The 18362-nt window shown below is 43.5% G+C and overlaps 1 protein-coding gene across 3 annotated transcripts in view; it reads left to right on the forward strand.

The window, feature by feature from the left end:
- The window catches only part of LOC106579115 (protein spire homolog 1), a 61273-nt gene that overhangs the window by 18657 nt on the left and 24254 nt on the right, over positions 1-18362 (forward strand). For all 3 annotated transcript variants that reach the window (XM_045701890.1, XM_045701887.1, XM_045701891.1), the window contains exons 3-4: positions 9972-10208; positions 14452-14577. In XM_045701890.1, coding sequence (XP_045557846.1) covers positions 9972-10208; positions 14452-14577 — 363 coding nt within the window. The remainder of the gene's footprint in view (positions 1-9971; positions 10209-14451; positions 14578-18362) is intronic.

The raw sequence follows: 18362 nt of genomic DNA on the forward strand, positions 1-18362 counted from the left end.
TAGTGGAGAACGACAGGGTGTTGTCCAGGATCACGCCAAGGTTCTTAGCACTCTGGGAGGAGGACACAAGGGAGTTGTCAACCGTGATGGCGAGATCATGGAACGGGCAGTCCTTCCCCGGGAGGAAGAGCAGCTCCGTCTTGCCGAGGTTCAGCTTGAGGTGGTGATCCGTCATCCACACTGATATGTCTGACAGACATGCAGAGATGCGATTCGCCGCCTGGTTATCAGAAGGGGGAAAGGAGAAGATTAATTGTGTGTCGTCTGCATAGCAATGATAGGAGAGACCATGTGAGGATATGACAGAGCCAAGTGACTTGGTGTATAGCGAGAATAGGAGAGGGCCTAGAACAGAGCCCTGGGGGACACCAGTGGTGAGAGCGCATGGTGCGGAGACAGATTCTCGCCACGCCACCTGGTAGGAGCGACCTGTCAGGTAGGACGCAATCCAAGCGTGGGCCGCGCCGGAGATGCCCAACTCGGAGAGGGTGGAGAGGAGGATCTGATGGTTCACAGTATCAAAGGCAGCAGATAGGTCTAGAAGGATGAGAGCAGAGGAGAGAGAGTTAGCTTTAGCAGTGCGGAGAGCCTCCGTGACACAGAGAAGAGCAGTCTCAGTTGAATGCCCAGTCTTGAAACCTGACTGATTAGGATCAAGAAGGTCATTCTGAGAGAGATAGCAGGAGAGCTGGCCAAGGACGGCACGTTCAAGAGTTTTGGAGAGAAAAGAAAGAAGGGATACTGGTCTGTAGTTGTTGACATCGGAGGGATCGAGTGTAGGTTTTTTCAGAAGGGGTGCAACTCTCGCTCTCTTGAAGACGGAAGGGACGTAGCCAGCGGTCAAGGATGAGTTGATGAGCGAGGTGAGGTAGGGGAGAAGGTCTCCGGAAATGGTCTGGAGAAGAGAGGAGGGGATAGGGTCAAGTGGGCAGGTTGTTGGGTGGCCGGCCGTCACAAGACGCGAGATTTCATCTGGAGAGAGAGGGGAGAAAGAGGTCAAAGCACAGGGTAGGGCAGTGTGAGCAGGACCAGCGGTGTCGTTTGACTTAGCAAACGAGGATCGGATATCGTCAACCTTCTTTTCAAAATGGTTGACGAAGTCATCCGCAGAGAGGGAGGAGGGGGGGAGGGGGAGGAGGATTCAGGAGGGAGGAGAAGGTAGCAAAGAGCTTCCTAGGGTTAGAGGCAGATGCTTGCAATTTAGAGTGGTAGAAAGTGGCTTTAGCAGCAGAGACAGAAGAGGAGAATGTAGAGAGGAGGGAGTGAAAGGATGCCAGGTCCGCAGGGGAGGCGAGTTTTCCTCCATTTCCGCTCGGCTGCCCGGAGCCCTGTTCTGTGAGCTCGTAGTGAGTCGTCGAGCCACGGAGCAGGAGGGGAGGACCGAGCTGGCCTGGAGGATAGGGGACAGAGAAAATCAAAGGATGCAGAAAGGGAGGAGAGGAGGGTTGAGGAGGCAGAATCAGGAGATAGGTTGGAGAAGGTTTGAGCAGAGGGAAGAGATGATAGGATGGAAGAGGAGAGAGTAGCGGGAGAGAGAGAGCGAAGGTTGGGACGGCGCAATACCATCCGAGTAGGGGCAGAGTGAGAAGTGTTGGATGAGAGCAAGTGGGAAAAGGATACAAGGTAGTGGTCGGAGATTTGGAGGGGAGTTGCAATGAGATTAGTGGAAGAACAGCATCTAGTAAAGATGAGGTCAAGCGTATTGCCTGCCTTGTGAGTAGGGGGGAAGGTGAGAGGGTGAGGTCAAAAGAGGAGAGGAGTGGAAAGAAGGAGGCAGAGAGGAATGAGTCAAAGGTAGACGTGGGGAGGTTAAAGTCACCCAGAACTGTGAGAGGTGAGCCATCTTCAGGAAAGGAACTTATCAAGGCGTCAAGCTCATTGATGAACTCTCCAAGGGAACCTGGAGGGCGATAAATGATAAGGATGTTAAGCTTGAAAGGGCTGGTAACTGTGACAGCATGGAATTCAAATGAGGAGATAGACAGATGGGTCAGGGGAGAAAGAGAGAATGTCCACTTGGGAGAGATGAGGATTCCAGTGCCACCACCCCGCTGGCTCGATGCTCTAGGGGTATGCGAGAACACGTGGGCAGACGAAGAGAGAGCAGTAGGAATAGCAGTGTTATCTGTGGTAATCCATGTTTCCGTCAGCGCCAGGAAGTCGAGGGACTGGAGGGTAGCATAGGCTGAGATGAACTCAGCCTTGTTGGCTGCAGACCGGCAGTTCCAGAGGCTGCCGGAGACCTGGAACTCCACGTGGGTCGTCGCGCTGGGACCACCAGGTTAGAGTGGCAGCGGCCACGCGGTGTGAAGCGTTTGTATGGCCTGTGCAGAGGGGAGAGAACAGGGATAGACAGACACATAGTTGACAAGCTACAGAAGTGTTGTTTCTTGTATTATTGTCTCTTGTGTCTTTAGAGAACTGTTTCACTTTGATATCCTTTTTCTTCTGTCCTGATTTTCTCTTTCTTTTCTTCTGTTAACTAGATATTCTTTGTTGTTCTTCGTTAGCTAGCTAGCTTCTTCCAAAAGAGTCCCTAGCAACTGCTTAGCAACTGGTAAACAATTCAGCTAGCTAAGATAACTACAATTTTATGAAAAATAGTTATTTTTCAAAAGCCTATCTTCTTTGTTTGTTGCTTGTTTTTTCTCCTCTTCAGTCTTGCAGTTTTCTTTTGCTTTTTTCCGATGTACTTCACTCTAAAAACCATGTAAATTTCAATATTTGTAGGAGCTCATTTTTCAGCTGCTGCTGCTCAAATTGGAGTTCCGGAACCGTAGTAGTAGAGTAGAGGCACTTACAGAAGTTGCACACATGGGTTTTTGTTTTTGTGGCCTATGGTCCCTGACATTGTTGGCCTTTTATAAACACATTTCATACAGTTCTATGTCATTTTACACGACTGGAGATTTTGGTATAATATTTTTTAATGCCACGTTCAAAACATCTGGGAACTCGGAACTGGGTCAGACTTCAGTGCGTTCAAGACATTTGGGAAATCGGGGAAAAAACGAGCACCACTGGGAAAATTAGTTTTGAATGGTCATCCTACTCAGAATTCCAAGTGGGGAACTCTGGCCTCTTTCTAGAGCTCTGAGTTTCCTACCTGAAGATCACTGACGTCATGATTCAACCTCTTTTTTCCCGCCCGAGTCGCATTTGTCTTGAAAGCACCCTAATACCGAACAAACGATCGAAATGACAGGCTACTTTGACACTGACAAACTGAGAATCTGAGATAAAAAAACGACCCTGTCTTGAATCCATCAATAGCCTAGGCCTAGATGTGTGCAGACACATTTTTTTATTTTTTTTATTTCACCTTTATTTAACCAGGTAGGCAAGTTGAGAACAAGTTCTCATTTACAATTGCGACCTGGCCAAGATAAAGCAAAGCAGTTCGACAACATACAACAACACAGAGTTACACATGGAGTAAAACAAATATACAGTCAATAATACAGTAGAAAAATAAGTCTATGTACAATGAGAGCAAATGAGGTGAGATAAGGGAGGTAAAGGCAAAAAAGTCCATGGTGGCAAAGTAAATACAATATAGCAATTAAAACACTGGAATGGTAGATTTGTAGTAGAAGAAAGTGCAAAGTAGAAATAGAGATAATGGGGTGCAAAGGAGCAAAATAAAATACATATTGTATACTATAATATGAGGAAGAATATGAGGAAGAAATGATAGTCCTAAACATGCTTTCCAGTTTCACTGACTCACCCAATGATGCGCAGCTCACTTGCTGGTAATGGCCTATGCGCTCGTGCCAAAAGCCCTCTCTCTCTTGTTTTACTTTGAATTTGGAAAGTTTTCAGACCCTTTAACTTTTTCCACATTTTGTTATGTTACAGCCTTATTCTAAAATTGATTTTTTTTTCTTCATCAATCTACACACAATACCCCATAATGACAAAGCGAAAACAGGTTTTTGGACATTTTTGCAAATGTATTAAAATAAAAAACAGAAATACCTTATTTACATAAGTATTCAGACCCTTTGCTATGAGACTCGAAATTGAGCTCAGGTGCATCCTGTTTCCATTGATCATCCTTGAGATGTTTCTACAACTTGATTGGAGTCTACCGGTGGTAAATTCAATTGATTGGACATGATTTGGAAAGTCACACACCTGTCTATATAAGGTCCCACAGTTGACAGTGCATGTCAGAGTAAAAACCAAGCCATAAGGTTGAAGGAATTGTCCGTAGAGCTCCGAGATAGGATTGTGTCGAAGCACAGATCTGGGGAAGGTTACCAAAAAATGTCTGCAGCTTTGAAGGTCCCAAGAACACAGTGGCCTCCATCATTCTTAAATTGAAGAAGTTTGGAACCACCAAGACTTCCTAGAGCTGGCCGCCCGGCCAAACTGAGAAATCGGGGTAGCAGGGCCTTGGTCAGGGATGTGACCAAGAACCAGATGGTAAATCTGACAGCACTCCAGAGTTCCTCTGTGGAGATGGGAGAAACTTCCAGAAGGACAAACATCTCTGCAGCACTCCACCAATTAGACCTTTATGGTAGAGTGGCCAGACGGAAGCCACTCCTCAGTAAAAAGGCACATGACAGCCTGCTTGGAGTTTGCCAAAAGGCACCTAAAGACTCACAGACCATGAGAAACAAGATTCTCTGGTCTGATGAAACCAAGATTGAACACTTTGTCCTGAATGCCAAGCGTCACATCTGGAATAAACCTGGCACCATCCCTACGGTGAAGCATGGTGGTGGCAGCATCATCCTGTGGGGATGTTTTTCCGTGACAGGGACTGTGAGACTAGTTGGGATCGAGGGTGAGGATGGATCGGAGCAAAGTACAGAGAGATCCTTGATGAAAACCTGCTCCAGACCGCTCAGGACCTCAGACTGGGGGCGAAGGTTCACCTTCCAACAGGACAACGAACCTAAGCACACAGCCAAGACAACGCAGGAGTGGCTTCTGGACAAGTCAACCAATCAATCAAATGTATTTATAAAGCCCTTCTTACATCAGCTGATGTCACAAAGTGCTGTACAGAAACCCAGCCTAAAACCCCAAACAGCAAGCAATGTAGGTGTAGAAGCACGGTGGCTTCTACACCAGAACCCTAGAGAGGAACCAGGCCATTTAAAAATGGTTTTACCTTTATTTAAATAGGCAAGTCAGTTAAGAACAAATTCTTATTTTCAATGACGGCCTAGGAACAGTGCCTTGTTCAGGGGCAGAACGACAGATTTGTACCTTGTCAGCTCTGTGATTTGAACTTGCAACCTTTCGGTTACTAGCCCAACGCTCTAACCACTAGGGTACCCTGCCGCCCCAATGAGGGGTGGCCAGTCCTCTTCTGGCTGTGCCGGGTGGAGATTATAACAGAACATGGCCAAGATGTTAACCTTTATGGGCTACTCAACAGCCAGTGTAATCCCGTGGCGCGATATTCAAATACCTCAAAAATGCAAAAACTTCATTTTTTCAAACATATGACTATTTTACACCATTTTAAAGACAAGACTCTCGTTAATCTAACCACACTGTCCGATTTCAAAAAGGCTTTACAACGAAAGCAAAACATTAGATTATGTCAGCAGAGTACCCAGCCAGAAATAATCAGACACCCATTTTTCAAGCTAGCATATAATGTCACATAAACGCAAACCACAGCTAAATGCAGCACTAACCTTTGATGATCTTCATCAGATGACAACCCTAGGACATTATGTTATACAATACATGCATGTTTTGTTCAATCAAGTTCATATTTATATCAAAAACCAGCTTTTTACATTAGCATGTGACTAGCATGTGACTAGCATTCCGACCGAACACTGCCGGTGAATTTACTAAATTACTCACGATAAACGTTCACAAAAAACATAACAATTATTTTAAGAATTATACATACAGAACTCCTCTATGCACTCGATATGTCCGATTTTAAAATAGCTTTTCGGTGAAAGCACGTTTTGCAATATTCTAAGTAGATAGCCCGGCATCACAGGGCTAGCTATTTAGACACCCAGCAAGTTTAGCACTCACCAAAGTCAGATTTACTATAAGAAAAATGTTATTACCTTTGCTGTTCTTTGTCAGAATGCACTCCCAGGACTTCTACTTCAATAACAAATGTTGGTTTGGTCCCAAATAATCCATTGTTATATCCAAATAGCGGCGTTTTGTTCGTGCGTTCAAGACACTATCCGAAAGGGTAAATAAGGGTGACGAGCATGGCGCATTTCGTGACAAAAAAATTCTAAATATTCCATTACCGTACTTCGAAGCATGTCAACCGCTGTTTATGCCATTTTTCTAGTAAAAATTCGATAATATTCCGACCGGGAAAGCGTGTATACGTACAAAGAGAGAGAAAATAAAAACATCTCGTGCACGAGCCTGAGTCTCAGAGTACTCTGACCAGCCACTATCCAAACGCGATAATGTGTTTCAGCCTGGGGCTGCCTCGATATCATTCAGCTTTTTCCCGGGCTCTGAGAGCCGTAGGAAGTGTCACGTTACAGCAAAGATCCTCAGTCTTCAATAAAAAGAGCCAAGATGAACAACAACTTGTCAGACAGGCCACTTCCTGTTCAGAATCTTCTCAGGTTTTTGCCTGCCATATGAGTTCTGTTATACTCACAGACACCATTCAAACAGTTTTAGAAACTTTAAGGTGTTTTCTATCCAAAGCCAATAATTATATGCATATTGTAGTTACTGGGCAGGAGTAGTAACCAGATTAAATCGGGTACGTTTTTTATCCGGCCGTGTCAATACTGCCCCCTAGCACTAACAGGTTAAAATGTTCATAGATGCATCTCTGGAGAGACCTGAAAATAGCTGTGCAGCGATGTTCCCCATCCAACCTGACAGAGCTTGAGAGGATCTGCAGACAAGAATGGGAGAAACTCCCCAAATACAGGTGTGCCAAGCCTGTAGCATCATACCCAAGAAGACTCGAGGCTGTAATCGGTGCCAAAGGTGCTTCAACAAAGTACTGAGTAAAGGGTCTGAATACTTTTTTTTAATGAATTAATGAATTTGCAAAAAAAATTTAAATGTTTTTGCTTGTCATTATGGGGTGTTGTGCTTAGATTGACGAGGGGGGAAAAAACAATTTAATCCATTTTAGAATAAGGTTGTACAGTAACAAAATGGGAAAAAAGTCAAGGGGTCTGAATACTTTCCGAATGCACTGTATATAGATAGCCTGCAGCTGACATATTAGAGTCTTCTCTTTTCAGTAGGAGACATTTGCTTTCCAACCTGTGTTTTCACATGATTGTAGGCAATATTTAAAATATTGCGAAAGGCCAGTTTTGTCTGCATGCTGTTCACTGACAGATTTGCAGCGTGTTCCCGATTGTAGGCTGTGCCTTGTTATTGAGCTACTCTCCACAGCTAGGCTATTTTTAAAATAAGCTATTTATCCTCTGTGGCAACGTTTTGGGCTTTGTCATGGTGCAATAGGCTATTCTGAATTATTTCATTTCTTTCTGAACAGACAGGAGTAACTATAGCTTTGGCACATGTATGTCAATTTATCAGGCTTGCTGCAGCTCCTCCAGAACCCTTTGTGCTGCTGTGATTCTATAAGGAAATACATGAGGAAGTGGGAGGGGGCAGAGGTGCAAATTAAGCGCTGGACTTAAGCATAAAACAATATAGATATTCTTGATTTAATAAATGTATGCATAAGATTTAAATCACTCCTCTGAAGCTCTTGAATATTTGTTGTTTTTATCATCTTAAATATATATTGCATACATTATTTATATGTCATTATTATTAAGCAATAAGGCCAGAGGGGGAGTGGTATATGGCTAATATACCACAGCTAAGGGCTGTTCTTATGCACAACACAATGCTGAGTTCCTGGACACAGCCCTTAGCCGTGGTATATTGGCCATATATCACAAACCCAGAGGTGCCTTATTGCTATTATAAACTGGTTACCAACGTAATTAGAGCAGTAAAAATAAGTGTTTTGTCATCTGATATACCACGGCTGTCAGCCAATCAGCATTCAGTGCTTGAACCACCCAGTTTATAATGTCCAGTATTCTCTGCTGGCTCAGTCAAATCACGTTATTACTGACTAATGTTAAAGGTCTGCCTTGCTTTTAAAGGTTGGGTCGTTCACTTGAATGAAAGGGTCATGTGTTTGTGTAGCACATGCTACAGCTGAAAGCATGGGACAATGAGGGCATGAAAGGAGATTATATATATTACATAGCTGGGAACGAAGACACAAACCCATATTTACTGTTGTTTTCCAGGAGATTAACAGCTGAATAACACAAATCAAGACAAATTATTCAAAATCCGTTTATTCAAAACATGAAGACATTGTTTTGGCATGATTCTTGGATGACAATGATGAACGTACAGTGCCTTTGGAAAGTATTCAGACCCCTTGACTTATTCCACATTTTGTTACGTTACAGCCTTATTTAAAACATTTTTTTTTTTTTTTCCCATTTTACATATACATTTTAGTCATTTAGCAGACGCTCTTATCCAGAGCGACTTACAGTAGTGAATACATACATTTCATTTCATGCATTTTTTTTTGGTTTTTTTGTACTGTTCCCCCGTGGGAATCGAACCCACAACCCTGGCGTTGCACACACCATGCTGGCATTGCAAACACCATGCTCTACACGCAATACCCCATAATGACAATGCGTCGCTGCACAGCTATTTTCAGTTCTCTCCAGAGATGTTAAATTGGGTTCAAGTCCGGGCTCTGGCTGGGCCACTCAAGGACATTCAGAGACTTGTCCCGAAGCCACTCCTGCTTTGTCTTGGCTGTGTGCTTAGGTTCGTTGTCCTGTTGTAAGGTGAACCTTCGCCCCAGTCTGAGGTCCTGAGCGCTCTGGAGTAGGTTTTCATCAAGGATCTCTCTGTACTTTACTCCGTTCCATCTTTCCCTACCAACTAGTCTCCCAGTCCCTGTCACTGAAAAACATCCCCACAGCATGATGCTGCCACCACCATGCTTCACCGTAGGGATGGTGCCAGGTTTCCTCCAGACGTGACGCTTGGCATTCAGGCTAAAGAGTTCAATCTTGGTTTCATCAGACCAGTGAATCTTGTTTCTCATGGTCTGAGAGTCTTTAGGTGCCTTTTGGCAAACTCCAAGCGGGGTGTCATGTGCCTTTTTACTGAGGAGTGGCTTCCATCTGGTCACTTTACCATAAAGGCCTGATTGGTGGAGTGATGCAGAGATGGTTGTCCTTCTGGAAGTTTCTCCCATCTCCACAGACGAACTCTAGAGTTCTGTCAGAGTGACCATCGGGTTCTTGGTCACCTCCCTGGCCAAGGCCCTTCTCCCCCGATTACTTTGTTTGGCCGGGCGGCCAGCTCTAGGAAGAGCCTTGCTGGTTCCAAACTTCTTCCATTTAAGAATGATGGAGGCCACTGTGTTCTTGGGGACCTTCAATGATGCAGACATTTTTTGGTAACCTTCCCCACATCTGTGCCTCGACACAATCCTGTCTCGGAACTCTACAGACAATTCCTTCGACCTCATGGCTTGCTTTTTGCTCTGACATTCACTGTAAACTGTGGGACCTTATAGACAGGCGTGTGCCTTTCCAAATCATGTCCAATCAATTGAATTTACCACAGGTGGACTCTAATCAAGTTGTAGAAACATCTCAAGGATAATCAATGGAAACAGGATGCACCTGAGCTCAATTCCGAGTCTCATAGCAAAGGGTCTGAATACTTATGTAAATAAGGTATTTTTGTTTTTTATTTTAATACATTTGCAAAAATGTCAAAAAAATGTTTTTGCTTTGCCATTGTGGGGTATTGTGTGTAGATTGCTGAGGATTTTGTATTTATTTAATCAATTTTAGAATTAGGCTGTAACGTAACAAAATGTGGAAAAAGTGAAGAGGTCTGAATACTTTCCGAAGGCACTGTATATGGATGGCAATATAATGATACCCAGTGTGTGTTGTTGCTTGTGTCCTGTCCTTCAGGTGATTGAGTCTCTGGGCATCATGATCTACAAGGCGTTGGACTACGGGCTGAAGGAGAGCGAGGAGCGGGAGCTGAGCCCACCCCTGGAGCAGCTCATAGACCTCATGACCAACATGGGCGAGGCCGAGAGAGACGCCTGCCCTGACGAAGGTTACGAGGCCACCGAGGAAGAGGAGGAGGCCGAAGACGACCCCATCAACAGCTGTAATGTCCGTGGCTACAGGGACATCCTGAAGGTAGGCAGCTGTTGATTGGGGGAGGGTGGTGGTTGATGATTAAAAGCCAAAATGTCACTACATGGGTGAATGGCAGGGTTAATAAGGAAATAGTAGGTTTTCTGCTGTCAAGCCATGAAGTGCAGTAAACTACAAAATGGTGGTGATCAGGTCAGGTTTATGGTACTGGAGCCTGCAGTTGTTGTATATGTGTCTTTCCTCCAGTAGTGTTGAGACTATAATCTATACTAGATCCACCCACCATGTCCAGTAGTGTTGAGACTATAATCTATACTAGATCCACCCACCATGTCCAGTAGTGTTGAGACTATAATCTATACTAGATCCACCCACCATGTCCAGTAGTGTTGAGACTATAATCTATACTAGATCCACCCACCATGTCCAGTAGTGTTGAGACTATAATCTATACTAGATCCACCCACCATGTCCAGTAGTGTTGAGACTATAATCTATACTAGATCCACCCACCATGTCCAGTAGTGTTGAGACTATAATCTATACTAGATCCACCCACCATGTCCAGTAGTGTTGAGATTATTATCTATACTAGATCCACCCACCATATCCAGTAGTGTTGAGATTATTATCTATACTAGATCCACCCACCATGTCCAGTAGTGTTGAGAGAATTATTTATACTAGATCAACCCAGCATGTCCAGTAGTGTTGAGAGTATTATCTATACTAGATCCAACTAGAATGTCCAGTAGTGTTGAGAGAACAAACATCATACTAGATCCACCCAGTAGTGTTGAGAGAACAGACATCATACTAGATCCATCCAGCATGTCCAGTAGTGTTGAGAGAACAGACATCATACTAGATCCATCCAGCATGTCCAGTAGTGTTGAAAGAACAGACATCATACTAGATCCACCCACCATGTCCAGTAGTGTTGAAAGAACAGACATCATACTAGATCCACCCACCATGTCCAGTAGTGTTGAGAGAACAGACATCATACTAGATCCACTCAGCATGTCCAGTAGTGTTGATAGAACAGACATCATACTAGATCCACCCACCATTTCCAGTAATGTTGAGAGAACAGACATCATACTAGATCCACCCACCATGTCCAGTAGTGTTGATAGAACAGACATCATACTAGATCCACCCAGTAGTGTTGAGAGAACAGACATCATACTAGATCCACCCAGCATGTCCAGTAGTGTTGAGATTATTATCTATACTAGATCCACCCACCATGTCCAGTAGTGTTGAGACTATAATCTATACTAGATCCACCCACCATGTCCAGTAGTGTTGAGATTATTATCTATACTAGATCCACCCACCATGTCCAGTAGTGTTGAGACTATAATCTATACTAGATCCACCCACCATGTCCAGTAGTGTTGAGATTATTATCTATACTAGATCCACCCACCATGTCCAGTAGTGTTGAGATTATTATCTATACTAGATCCACCCACCATGTCCAGTAGTGTTGAGATTATTATCTATACTAGATCAACCCAGCATGTCCAGTAGTGTTGAGATTATTATCTATACTAGATCCACCCACCATGTCCAGTAGTGTTGAGATTATTATCTATACTAGATCCACCCACCATGTCCAGTAGTGTTGAGATTATTATCTATACTAGATACACCCACCATGTCCAGTAGTGTTGAGACTATAATCTATACTAGATCCACCCACCATGTCCAGTAGTGTTGAGATTATTATCTATACTAGATCCACCCACCATGTCCAGTAGTGTTGAGATTATTATCTATACTAGATACACCCACCATGTCCAGTAGTGTTGAGAGAATTATTTATACTAGATCAACCCAGCATGTCCAGTAGTGTTGAGAGTATTATCTATACTAGATACACCCATCATGTCCAGTCGTGTTGAGAGTATTATCTATACTAGATCCAACTAGAATGTCCAGTAGTGTTGAGAGAACAGACATCATACTAGATCCACTCAGCATATCCAGTAGTGTTGAGAGAACAGAAATCACACTAGATCCACCCAGTGAGTCCTTAGATGCCCCAATGGTGTTTACATAACTATAGCAGTGGCAGGAGGACAATTTTATTTTCATTAGCATGGCCTTATTTCTATTAGAACATATTGGATGACTGCCATTCATATTCCATTCACCCAGTTCAATTTAACTTCGATAGGTTTAGGCTACTAGATTATACTAGAATTTTCCCTATACCCATCATGAGGTTGCTACAACCTAGCCTATGAATGAAAGTTTACAATGTAGGTGCACATAGGTCAAGAGAAAAATTTGAGGTGACAGAAAGTGACATTCAATACCACCTTGCACACTCTTGCCCGCATCTAGCTGATCTAGGGTGTAATCATTAGTCCAACAGTTTCAAACGAGAGTTTCTGTTGGACAAATTAATGTATGTTTATCCCTTTTTCATTCCATTTAAGAAACATTTTTTGGAATGAATACACCCCTGATCAAGCGTAAACACAGTTCATTTTCATAGCAGCCACGTTGTGTTCCTTCTGGCATCTATGCGTTTTCCTCCTCTCACCTTTTTCCTTCACTTGTGGACTACAATGCATAACACATCAGCTGTAGGAGACCAGGTAAAAAACACTTTCCAATCCAAACCATATCACAACCACTACACACAGCCTACATTGTTGTCACCATATTAGCTAAAATAACATCATAGTCAACATAGCTAATAGAACTAACGCGTTAGTAAACCCGCTACAGTCATGCAGTAATGTTACATTGTACAGTCAGTCAGTAAGTAGTTGCACCGGCGGGCCCCGGTGACAATAAATTAGTAAAACCAAAAGCTTACCTTGACTTGGAAGATTTCCAGTGTTGTGTTGGATAGTCATAGCCAGCTAGCTAACATAGGATCCCTCTGTTTGAGCAGGGTGTTTGAGTAGGCTAAACTACATAGCTGCATTTTCTAGCTGTGAGTGAAACTGACAGTAAAAAAAATTGAAGAAATCACTCTCTCTCTTGCTTCTCCTTCATTTTTAGCGTATGCTTTCAGTACTAGATTCATTATCTGATCCTTTGATTGGGTGGATAACATGTCAGTTCCTGCTGCAAGAGCTCTGATAGGTTGGAGGACGTCCTCTGGAAGTTGTCATAATTACTGTGTAAGTCTATGGAAGGGTGGGAGGACCATGAGCCACCTAGGTTTTGTATTGAAGTCAATGTACCCAGAGGAGGACAGAAGCTAGCTGTCCTCCGGCTACACATGGTGCTACCCTACAGAGTGCTGCTGAGGCTACTGTAAACCTTCATAGCAAAATAGTGTGTTTTAATCAATTATTTGGTGACATATGAATATATTTAGTATAGTTTTATCTAAAAAGGATAACTTTTTAAATGTAATTATTTATTATTTTTTAAATAAAATTCACTGAGGAGGATGATCCTCCACTTCCTCCTTTGAGGAGCCTCGACTGAACCATAGTCTTCAGCCTTCCATCCGGCCCGGCCCGAGGACAGACATGACAGTGGTGAAATAATGATTCTAGAGACAGGGCCCAGGGGATGGAACCAGGTCTCCATAGCGACTGCTAGTAAGGTTATCTGAGGCTGTGGACATCTGAGCTGCCTGGGTGACAGTGTCGCTGTTGTCTTGCCAGCCCTAGTGCCTGATGGCTAGATGTGTCCTTTAATAGCTGTCATCCTCTCTATCCTCCAGTCCACCCCTCGTCTCTCTCTCTGTCTGATGTTAACTACAGAGCCTTGCTCTAAAGGAACTGCCTACCCCTCTCTCTCTCTAACTGCCTTCTAGATGTTTCACAACATTTCAGATGTATGTTCCTGTGTGATTTACAATCAGGGATCTTATCCTATATAAGCATGACTCTTTTAAAAATGACTGGGTCAGGGAATATTGAGATTATGATGCTACTGGGGAAAGACTCCCTAATACCTAATTCTCAATTTCTGCTCCAGGCTTCCTCCTCTACACAGCAGCACCATTTATCAATTCAGGGAATTTACTTGGTGGACAAGATTCAATTCAGGGAATTTACTTGGTGGACAAGATTGCAGATGAGACGGCCAACTATTTTCTGTTAGAATTTCAGATGCTATATGGGATGGGAAATGCAGTGGACTACTGGTGCCAAGATCATGCCAAGAGCACCTTCTGTTCATCTCAGAGAAACAAGGACATACAGTTTTTTGTAATCTGCTGTCACAAGGATATTTACAGTATCTTCAATGTTTTACTTACAGTACTACTTCTCTCTCCCTGTCTGTCTGTGTCTGTCTGTAGATGTGTGTGTCTCACCTCCCCAGCCCTGGCGATGCCCCCAGCCACTACCAGGCTGTGTGCCGTGCTCTCTATGCTGAGACCAGGGAGCTACGCTCCTTCCTGGAGAAGATCAAGAGTGCCAAAGAGGTGAGGCTACCTACACATCAATACGTGACCAACTGGGTTGAAACCCCCTGTCTCCTGTGTGCGACAATACTGTGCTAGTCCACTGAGCTAAAGGCAAGGAATTAGCTTGGGCAGGTAAAGAAAGTCTTCAGGTCTCAGGAAAGGTTACTCATCATGTGACCATGGTTCACCAAACCACCTCCATTTACCAATGCTCCCAACACACTACACAGTACCTGACTGCATAGACCCTCAGCTTGCTTACATAGTGGTTCTGTTCCATTGTCTATAGCATACTACTTAGCATACTACTTAGCATGTATTCCCAATACATTGCTTTATCCTATGTGGTATGCTAACCAGTGTGGATATTGGAACAGCTCCGGTCTGTTTCTGGGACCTGATTGACATCTCATTCTCAGGCTCCAGTGCACATAGGACCACTAAACAGTGAATCTGAATGGTCATTGGCATTCACCACGACACAACCTTGTACTATTAATCAGACAGACATGTAGACCAGGGACATATGTTCAGAGGTCATGTGACTGGAGAGACATTCATTCAGGAGATTAAGCAACATGACATTAAGGTGTTTCACATGCTTCAGAGAACTGATCAACATGGCACACTACATACATGTCCTGTAATGGATCCTACTGTATATCAGCTACTGTATATCAGCTACTGTATATCAGCTACTGTATATCAGCTACTGTATATCAGCCTTGAGTCAGGTGTGTGTGTGTGCATGTTACAAAGGAGAAGGAATGCAGGTTACTGTGTGTGTGTGTGTGTGTGTGTGTGTGTGTGTGTGTGTGTGTGTGTGTGTGTGTGTGTGTGTGTGTGTGTGTGTGTGTGTGTGTGTGTGTGTGTGTGTGTATGCGTGTGTATGCGTGTGTATGCGTGTGTATGCGTGTGTGCATGTAGACATGCTATCCCACCCCAGCATATGACATGTGAAAGTAGGCCAGTAAGGAGCATTGATGGGAGTGATCTGTCTACCTCAGGGGAAGCTGCCTTGTAGTAGCTGTAGGTTTTGTTGTCAAATATTCTGCTCAGTCTTTCACCTAGCTGGGGAGCAGAGTCCACTTCTGTCTGTACAGTTCTGTAGTACAGTATTATAGGGCTTAATTCTGTGGTGGTACTGATGTAGGATCTTAATTTGATCACCTTGTTGCAGGAGAACTTCTGAAGTTTGTAATTTCCACTTTGAAATTTCTGACTTTTCACATTTTTATCAAACCCTACAAAAATGTCCATTCATTATAATCCACATAATAATTCACATTTCCTGTTGCGGCAAGATTATTTTGCTGCTGTAGCAAACTGGCTCTAATTAAAATCCTACATCTGTACATAGGTAAACCCCTAATGCTGTTGTGAACATGTCTGCATACCTAAAGGCTTAGTTTAATGTCCCTCAATGCACTGCTGTCTGCCACAGGGTCACATGTGCTAAATCAAATCAAATGTTATTTGTCACATGTGCCGAATACCACAGGTGTAGACCTTACCGTGAAATGCCTAATTACTAGCCCTTAACCACCAATGCAGTTTTAAGAAAATAGAGTTAAGAAAATATTTACAAAATAAACTAAAGTAAAAAATAACAATAATGAGGTTATATACAGGGGGTACTGGTACCGAGTCAATGTGCGGGGGTACAGGTTAGTCAAGGTCATTTGTACATGTAGGTAGAGGTAAAGTGACTATGCATAGATAACGAACAGCGAGTAGCAGCAGTGTGAACCCCAAAAATGTGCATCATTGAGGTCATACATTTTTCTTCAGGGTTTGCTATAGGAAAAATCTATGTGCTCAGCAAATGGAATGGTCCGCATGAACCACAGACTGGGTGCTACTCCCCAGGGACCCATCCAGCTAAGCAGCACTCCCCCTCCACAATAGTACGTCTGAAAGGAGCGAAGAAATTAGACAGTTATATAATTTACTGTTACAAAAGAGAGTGGAGAGTCTTATTATGAGGAGAGGGTAAGAGCTTAGCTATGAAGAAGGGGAGAAACGTGTCAAGCTCTGTGGTTCAGGTGGCTACAGACAGTACATTCAGTTTAGTTAGCCTATCTGGTGTATGCAACCAGATGTGAATAGGCCAGGGTGTAGTCTAGTCTACTGTATGTCTGTGTGTGTATCTATCTATGTGTGTGTGTGTGTGTGTGTGTGTGTGTGTGTGTGTACATCTCTGTGTGTGTAATACCAGGAGAAGTAAGATGAGCTTTCGGCCCTGCATCATTCCCCTCCCCCACTTGTCCTCCTCTGTCTGGCATCGAGGCAGAGATGTGTTGTCCCACAGGGGATCTAGCTAGCTAACTGCAGCTACAGGACAGCATGCAGAGAGAGAGACCCTTTCTTTCATCACAAAGAGCTCTTTAACAGGACAGAGGGACACTATTAAAAGCATAGTTGTAGCTGAATCACCAAAGCCACTTCTGTTCCTATTTGCTCAGGGTTAAATACTATAAGTTAGGAAAGGGATGGTATTGTGTTGGTCGTACAAATGAGCACCGGGAGTTAAATCCAACATCATCTCACCCTGGGCTCCTATGCTCAGAAATTATGTCCTTTTTTAAAATGTTTGTCAACAATCATGTTGTTATTCACGGACCATGGTAAAGCTTTCTGTTTTATGTTATTACATGAAAAGGGAATATGTACCAACTGTTAATGGTAGAGAAGGTAGACACCTTAGCAAATGCCCTTCCAGTGCAGTGTGAGTTATGGCTCTGTATATCCAGTGAGAGGAGAGGCCCTGTAGTAAATCTCCTGTGAGGGGCTGTAGCAGAGAGACTCCCATGATTGCTCTATCAAACACCGGTGGGATGCAGGGTGACACCCCCTCTCTCACCACAAATAACAGGGAGAGAGGGGAGGAGGAGGAGGAGAGAGAGAGAGAGGAGGAGGCTTTCTATTCTGCTGCAGAACAGATCCCTCAGTGTCCTGTCCTCTAATGAACTCCTAAATCAGGAAGGGAAGGGATGCAGGTTGCTCACTGCTTCATTGGTTGCATCCCAATTCTCTCAAAGTACACTTGCTCATTCCTTCCCACACATTTAAAAGCAGTGGATTGGTGTTAGCATGGGCTAGCTAAGGGAGTTCCCACACTATATGTCATACAGTCATCTTGACCATGGCTAAAAGGTGTGATCTCTGCTATGCATACACTGGCAGGATCATGCTTTATTCCCTATGGCTACAATGATGATTTTCAATCACGGATGAAAATGGACTGGGCATGAGTGTGTTGGGAATGTGTGAGTGTACCATCATGATGCTAGTTGATAGGGACTTACATTTACATTTTAGTCATTTAGCAGACGCTCTTATCCAGAGCGACTTACAGTAGTGAATGCATACATTTCATTTCATGCATTTAAAAAAAAAAATAATTGTACTGGCCCCCCCGTGTGAATCGAACCCACAACCCTGGCATTGCACACACCATGCTCTACCAACTGAGCCACAGGTGGCAGGTTGTCAGGCTGCGAAGGCTCTTGTTAACTGTCATTGATAATGGAATCGTATTGATTTGTGGGTGTGACTGATAGCAGGGCCAGCTGCCTGTCCTAATGCTGTGGTATTCAATGAACTTGTTAACATCTCATTTCAACATGAAAGGATGAAATCTGTGGCTTTGAGGTCAGTTACTTTATTCAACGTCCTAAGCAATTTCTATCTCAATATCAAGTCATTTCTGGGTAACAATTAAGTACCTTGTTGTTATCGTTTTCAATTAAAATGGTCAAAAAGAAACAGAAATAGTTTCTTAGCAAAAAGCAATTTCTCAA

The sequence above is a fragment of the Salmo salar genome, chromosome ssa02 (assembly GCF_905237065.1).
Source record: "Salmo salar chromosome ssa02, Ssal_v3.1, whole genome shotgun sequence".
NCBI classification, from domain to species: Eukaryota; Metazoa; Chordata; class Actinopteri; order Salmoniformes; family Salmonidae; genus Salmo; species Salmo salar.